General features: G+C 35.5%; 1 protein-coding gene across 1 annotated transcript in view; it reads right to left on the bottom strand.

The window, feature by feature from the left end:
* The window catches only part of ABCB7 (ATP binding cassette subfamily B member 7), a 219,109-nt gene that overhangs the window by 115,350 nt on the left and 102,555 nt on the right, over nucleotides 1–1,204 (bottom strand). Inside the window, exon 2 of the mRNA XM_007958347.1 lies at nucleotides 222–299. Coding sequence (XP_007956538.1) covers nucleotides 222–299 — 78 coding nt within the window. The remainder of the gene's footprint in view (nucleotides 1–221; nucleotides 300–1,204) is intronic.

The following is a 1,204-nucleotide window of genomic DNA, read 5'->3' as shown; positions in this document are numbered from 1 at the left end:
ATATACACACATATATACACATATATACACATATATATACACATCTATATACATATATATAAAGTTTTTTCCCCCACTTCTAGAAGCAGAACGATACCTTCTTATTAAACTCATGAATAAAATAAAAACACGAAAATGGAAAACATTCAAGAAATACAAACTATGTAGTAAATAAATAGTGTATTTCCCAGGTATATGTAGAAGTATCTACTTTGTCTTACCTTTGTAGTATCTAATAACTGCCTTGACTTGTCTTTCCCCAATCTCTGCCATGTAGTATATCTTAATGATTCTGGGATCTGTTGACGGTAATGGGGGGGGGGTCAGGGAGTGAACAGTTAATATTCAAAGATTATTTCCATTATTATGCATACACATACATAAAATCCAAGCTATAACCACTGTCGGAGTGATACTTCTAATACGTGCCTAAAAAGACAAAAAAATAAAATTTGTAGTTCAGGTATAAAGTAAGTTATATTATTCATTAAAACGGTCAAACTGTATTTTCTTTTCACCCCTTTCTTAAACCCCTCAGTCTTCAATCCCATTTTTAACTTGATCTTAAACTCTATAAAAATACTCCTCTTACTCTAAAAATTTTACTGGACTTACTCTCTATAGCATTTCCTTATGCTCTACCTTGTATCTGTTCCCATTTTGGCCTTAATCTGAAAGTTAAACTTAAAATACTGATAACAAAATCAGTTTGCCAAATATTCTGATGAATTCCAATGAAAGTTTCCCTGGGGCATTGTGGTAGTTAAGTTGTGTGTCAACTTGGCTGGGCCTGGTTTTGAGTGGCTGAGCAGATGGATGTAGTTATTCCCCATTATGAGACTGGTAATCAACTTCATGGTGGAATCTACTGTGGGTAACTGAGTAGCTGCCTTAAGGATGTAGTCTTCCTCCAGCATATAAGATGACACTTTGAGAAAGATCTGTGAACTTTGTGGCACATCTAGATTCTGCATTTGGCTGAATCTTCATCACAGTGGCCTGCCATGTTGTCTGCCAATCTTGAGACTGTATCTGGACTTCATCTAGTGACCCGCCATGTTACTCGATAATCTTGGCACTGTACCATTTTACTTGTTGACCTTGGCTTTATCAGACTCAGCAGCCAGTATCTGCATGAGTTAAAAACTCCTCCAGTGGGAGAACAATGTGGAACAAAACTCAAAATCATTAAAAAAAAAAAAAG

This window comes from Orycteropus afer, unplaced genomic scaffold (genome assembly GCF_000298275.1).
Source record: "Orycteropus afer afer isolate SDZICR_OR568_19922 unplaced genomic scaffold, OryAfe1.0 scaffold00942, whole genome shotgun sequence".
In the NCBI taxonomy this organism is placed as follows: Eukaryota; Metazoa; Chordata; class Mammalia; order Tubulidentata; family Orycteropodidae; genus Orycteropus; species Orycteropus afer.
Note: the sequence above shows the minus strand (reverse complement) of the source record. Positions and strands in the feature narration are given on the sequence as shown.